The following is a 5,700-nucleotide window of genomic DNA, read 5'->3' as shown; positions in this document are numbered from 1 at the left end:
GGAGGTGGTGAGGGAGTGCCTTTGCATCGCTTGGTTTGAGGTTTTTTTCCTCTTTTCTCCACTCATTAAACTTTCTTTATCTCAGCCCATCAGTTTTTCTCACTTTTGGTCTTTCAGTTCTCTCCCCCATCCTGCTGTGGGGGGTGGAGCGAGCGAGCAGCTGGGTGGGTGCTTAGTTGCTGGTTGAGGTCAACCCACCACAATCGCCATGTAAGAAAAGGAGGGAAAAAGTAAAACTGAAGTGATGTGTGTGCTGGTTTTCAAAAAGTTGTAGTAAAAGTTTGGTGTCTTTAACCCACTGTAATTCCACAAGCAATTTAAGATTGCTAAGACCTGTAATATCTTACTGGTTGGCCTCATGAAGGATGTTCCTTTCCCTGCAGAATTGACTATTTTTAGAAAATCCCAACTAAAATGTAATTTGGTTTGCAGAACACTTATAGAATCACAGAATCCCAGACTGGTTTGGGTTGGAAAGGACCTTAAAGCTCATCCAATTCCAACCCCCCTGCCAGCAGCAGGGACACCTTCCACTAGACCAGGTTGCTCAAAGCCTCATCCAACCTGGCCAAGAACACTTCCAGGGAGGAGCAGCCACAGCTTCTCTGGGCGACCTGGGACACTGTCTCACCACCCTCACAGTGAAGAACTTCTTCCTAATATCTCATCTAAACCTCCCCTCTTTCAGCTTAAACCCATTTCTCCTTGTTCTGTCATTAACTGCCCTTATAAAGAGTTCTTCACATAACATGTGTGTTATTTTGCTCATGGGCACGTGTATGTGTCTGCTCAAAACCTTCCAGGTAACCAGTGGGGCTAAGTGACTGCTTTGATCCTTCTCATGAGTTGTGGGAATCTTTATGGTGACCTTTTTATTACAGAACTACCTGAAGACTGCAGAGGGAGATGGGAGAGTTTTGTAGAAGAGACGCTGACGGAAACAAACAGGAGGAACACAGTGGATTTGGTGAGGACAGTGACACTGTGCTTGTTTCAGATAGACTTGCTTTCTTCTGGACTTTCCTTAACTACAAAAAAAGACATATTGCTGGGGTTTTTTTTCTTCTTTTGCTTGTTTTTATGAAGTAGGCTTACGAAGGCAGAGTGTTTGTAGAAAACCTGTTCCATAATAGTTCATCAAGCAGCAGCAGCTCTGATACATATTGGTAAACTCTAGTCCCTGTTCCTCTGTTATTCATTGGGACAGTTTCTGTCTTCTGAGGAGTTTGGGCTTTGATTGTATGTGTGGAACAAAATTATTTGAGCTTTTTTAGCTTTCACTTGTGCTGATTTTTTTGGTACTTTTTACAGGTGAGCACTCACCATCTGCACTCTTCCAGTGAGGATGAAGACATTGAGAGTGCTTTTCCCAATGAACTTTCTCTCCAACAGGTGAGTTGACAGTGTGTTCTTCACTATTCCTGGGAAGCCTCCTTCTCTGCTTTGTCCTTAATCCATCCTAGTATAGAGAAACTTCCTAAATTTTATTCTTAGTCAGTGTGTTCAGCTCTTCTGTGTTTTTCCAGTATAGTTACTTACATTGTCTATACACTATAATTGGGAATAAATTTGGCTCAGGCTGCAGGCAAGTCCCAGATACCTGACGTGTCTCACATTCCTGTGAGACACTGTGTATTTTTTTCTCTTTTCCTGGTTTTCCCCACACTTGGGTGGTTCTGATGTTGTAGACCAGCTTGCAGTGAGTTGCTGGTAGGTGATGTAGTGTGAATCACCTACCTGCAGTAGAATTGGAGCTGATAGAGGGGTTCTGCCTCCTCTTGGCCTGTGCAGATGTCTATTTAAAACTGAAAGAGCCATACTAAAATGTTAGCAGTAAAGAGAAGTAAACAGCAGCAGTAAAAAACGTCCTATGAGGAGGAGGGATTTAGAGGAAGTGAAAAGTGCCTTCTTGGTGAACCATGGTGGGTTTAAATTGCAGCAAGGTAAATTTCATATTGCATCAGGGGAAATCAACCAAATGAAAAAAAAAAAAGAAAGAAAAACAACAACAATAAAATGATTCTAATGAATAAGAATAATGAGGCCAAGAAGTGGTTTCCTAGGAAAATTTCATAACTTTTTGGGGAAGATAAGATCAGAGAAGCACCTGTCCAGGACTTGCAGAAGTCTGACAACAGTTGAGATCCTGCTTTGAGAAGGGGGTTGGAGTAGATGATTTCTCAAAGTCCCTTATTTTTCTATGATTTAGATGCTTTATAGAATATATGTTTTCAGGCACTTTAATTGGGTATCTTTGGACACCTTAACAAAAGCTCTTTTTGGGTTCTGTTGCTCAGGCCTTCTCCGAGTACCAGATCCAGCAGATGACAGCTAACTTTGTGGATCAGTTTGGCTTTAACGATGAGGAATTTGCAGACCAGGATGATAATATCAAGTAAGTTTATATATAAAGCTTCAAGAGGCTTATATTGAGCATTTAAGCCTCTTTGCATCTCATCTTTCTTCTCCTGGTTCAGGTTTTAAAATGAACCTCACTGTGTACCTCCTTTGGTTTGAAACAAGCAGAAAACGGATCGATGGCTTGGAAAACAGCTGACCTTTTTTTCTTTTTATAGGAGTCCACCCATGATCTCCAAAAGAAAAAATACTTCTTAATTTTAAAGAGAAACATTTTAAATACAACATGAAGCTATTATCCAGCCATATTCTCGAATAAATTTAATTGCACTGCAAGGAAAGCATTAGAGCTAACTCGAGGCAATTATACAGATATTCTCCAGTGGCATTAAGTCCTTATTGAAATTAGGAGTAGAAAGAATAGTGTTCTGATGAAGTCCACAGAAAAATGTAGCCCTTTTCTCTCTCAGGAATAAGGAAACATAGATAAGGCAGGAGCAAATCACAGTTCAAAGCAGGCAGATAGAGGTGGATTTAATGTTACGCAACTTGCTGAATTCAGCGTTCAGAAGTGGTGCTGCTTTTAGAGAAGAACTGCTGTAATCTAATTAAAACTGCAGCTCATCTTCTCACCTTAAACACTGTAGCTAAGGGAATGACTGAGACTGTAATTATCCCACTTGTTCAGAAATTGTAACCATTTAGTATACATTTATGGACAGAAAAGTGCTCCAGGAGGATACCCACTGGGTTCCTGCTCCTCCATTTGCCCATCTACTTTCATCTTGTGACATTGTTCATCTCAATTAAAAGAATTGGACCAGTTAGAACGAGTCCAGAGGAGGCCATGAGGATGATCCGAGGGCTGGAGCAGCTCTGCTGTGAGGACAGGCTGAGAGAGTTGGGGCTGTTCAGCCTGGAGAAGAGAAGGCTCCGGGGAGATCTTACAGCAGCCTCCCAGTACCTGAAGGGGCTACAAGAAAGCTGGGGAAGGACTTTTCATAAGGGCAGTTAATGACAAAACAAGGGGAAATGGGTTTAAGCTGAAAGAGGGGAGGTTTAGATGAGATATTAGGAAGAAGTTCTTCACTGTGAGGGTGGTGAGCCAGTGTCCCAGGTTGTCCAGAGAAGCTGTGGCTGCTCCTCCCTGGAAGTGTTGAAGGCCAGGTTGGATGAGGCTTTGAGCAACCTGGTCTAGTGGAAGGTGTCCCTGTTGATGGCAGGGGGGGTGGGACTGGATGAGCTTTAAGGTCCCTTCCCACCCAACCCAGTCTGGGATTCTATGTTTCTAATTATTTGTCAATCAAAAGAATTATTTGTCACCCATGGTGACAAGGACAGTACGTGGCAGAACCTGCTGTACTGACTGTCCTAGGGCTGGCGTTGGGTCTGCTCTGCAAAGAACTGCAGGATCCTGGTGTCCTGGAATCCTGACAGAAACTGGAAGCTTTTAACCCAGAAAGCTCTGGACATGCCACATCTCTCCAACTCTTTGGCTGCTCCAGGTCTGATTTATGGAGGATTCTTTTGCTGGTTCTGCTCAGACCATATTTTTAGCAACTGGTGGGCTCCATGAAGTACCTTAAATGCAGAGACAGTGTGGAAATAGTTTGGCTGCTTCAGAGTTGCTTTCAAGCATGAATCAAAGTAGAGTCTTAAGATCCTTAAGGTCTTAGGAACCCTCTTAAGATCTTTGCCAAATAGATGGGAACTTTATTCTAACATGGAGAAAGATTTTTGAGTCCAGCTTTCCCATATTGTTTTTTCTGAGCATTGTAGATGTCCATAACTTTAATAAGGCCAAAAAGTTCCAGGCTAGAAAGAGAGTTCAAGTGATCATGGATTACTTAGTTCTACATATTTAAAAAAAAATAAAATACACTTTTAATTCATATCAAATAGCAGCAAATCCCAAACTTCTGAGTGTGTAGGTGGAGGGGAAGAAGTAATTTATGTGAGGAGCTACTGAAGGTGGCTAATGCCCATGTTGAAAATGAACATGAAACTGAACAAACTCTGTAACTGGGATGTGCTAGCCTTCTCTGTATTTGTCATTGGAAAAGAAGAATATACCATAAAATTGTTCTAGTTTTGAATATTCTGAGAATGCTGCTCCCTGTCATCTGTTTTCCAGCTGTTGAAAATTGTTGCAGATATGAATTTGAATATTAGAAGAAGTGTTAAGCATGTCCCAATGGCCTGCTGATTTACATGACAGTACTTTTTACTAATTGGACAGTGGTCTTCAAGAGAAAATAACATTGTCAAAACTGAGAGATACGTAGACAGGGTGAAAAAATACCACGTAGACCCCAACTGTGCTGGTAGGTTGGTGTTTTTGGACCTGTAGCACCCTCTGCTGTTCTTACAATAGAGACTCTTAGGTCTCAATCAAAAATTTATTGGATTATTGAATTATTTTTGCTGCAAATGTGTCTTAGTAATGCATCAGGGCTCTTGAACCACTGCTACACTAAGATTCCCTGAAGTTACTGTAATTACTTAAGACAGGCTGAGAGAGTTGGGGCTGTTCAGCCTGGAGAAGAGAAGGCTCCAGGGAGATCTTACAGCGGCCTCCCAGTACCTGAAGGGGCTCCAGGAAGGCTGGGGAGGGACTTTTCATAAGGGCAGTTAATGACAAAACAAGGGGAAATGGGTTTAAGCTGAAAGAGGGGAGGTTTAGATGAGATATTAGGAAGAAGTTCTTCACTGTGAGGGTGGTCAGACACTGGAACAGGTTGCCCAAGGAAGTTGTGGATGCCCCGTCCCTGGAAGTGTTGAAGGCCAGGTTGGATGAGGCTTTGAGCAACCTGGTCTAGTGGAAGGTGTCCCTGCTGATGGCAGGGGGGTTGGAACTGGATGAGCTTTAAGGTCCCTTCCAACCCAAACCAGTCTATGATTCTATGAATATTCAGGGAAGGCAGAAGGTGTTGAGTGGTCATGTGGAGTGTCTGTGGTTACCTGTCCTCTGCTCGTGTGCTGGGGCTGCAGAAGCCCTTTGTTCCTCGGTGCCACGGCTGAAATTTCTTTCCCTTTTTTTTTTGCAGTGCTCCCTTTGACAGGATTGCAGAGATAAACTTCAATATCGATGCTGATGATGACAGTGTAAGTGGATCTGGGGGAATATTTGTTTCATACATCAGATTCTGGGTAGTTGGTTCGTGCTTGAATTATCTGTTGTCATTTTGAAACAAAAAAGATCTGGTATGTTACATGGGTAAAGGAAAACTGGTAACTTTGCTGGACTTGTAGCTGAGTCCAGTTAAGGAGCTGAGGGGATTACGTGTCCTCTCAGAGACTCTCATAGGATATTGTGAGTTGGAAGAGACCCACCAGGATCAT

The 5,700-nt window shown here is 42.6% G+C and overlaps 1 protein-coding gene across 1 annotated transcript; it reads left to right on the top strand.

Moving 5' to 3' along the window:
* Window positions 1-846: 846 nt before the first annotated feature.
* On the top strand, window positions 847-5,463 carry LOC104526292 (serine/threonine-protein phosphatase 6 regulatory subunit 2-like; the record flags this gene model as incomplete). Its single annotated transcript, XM_010169709.1, has 4 exons — window positions 847-967; window positions 1,312-1,392; window positions 2,298-2,395; window positions 5,406-5,463. Coding segments are annotated over 4 exons (358 nt in total), but the record flags the coding sequence as incomplete, so codon positions are not given.
* Between the last annotated feature and the right edge of the window lie 237 nt (window positions 5,464-5,700).

Source organism: Antrostomus carolinensis, unplaced genomic scaffold, assembly GCF_000700745.2.
Source record: "Antrostomus carolinensis isolate BGI_N321 unplaced genomic scaffold, ASM70074v2 Scaffold53206, whole genome shotgun sequence".
Taxonomy (NCBI): domain Eukaryota; kingdom Metazoa; phylum Chordata; class Aves; order Caprimulgiformes; family Caprimulgidae; genus Antrostomus; species Antrostomus carolinensis.
This window is presented reverse-complemented; position numbering and strand designations above follow the sequence as displayed.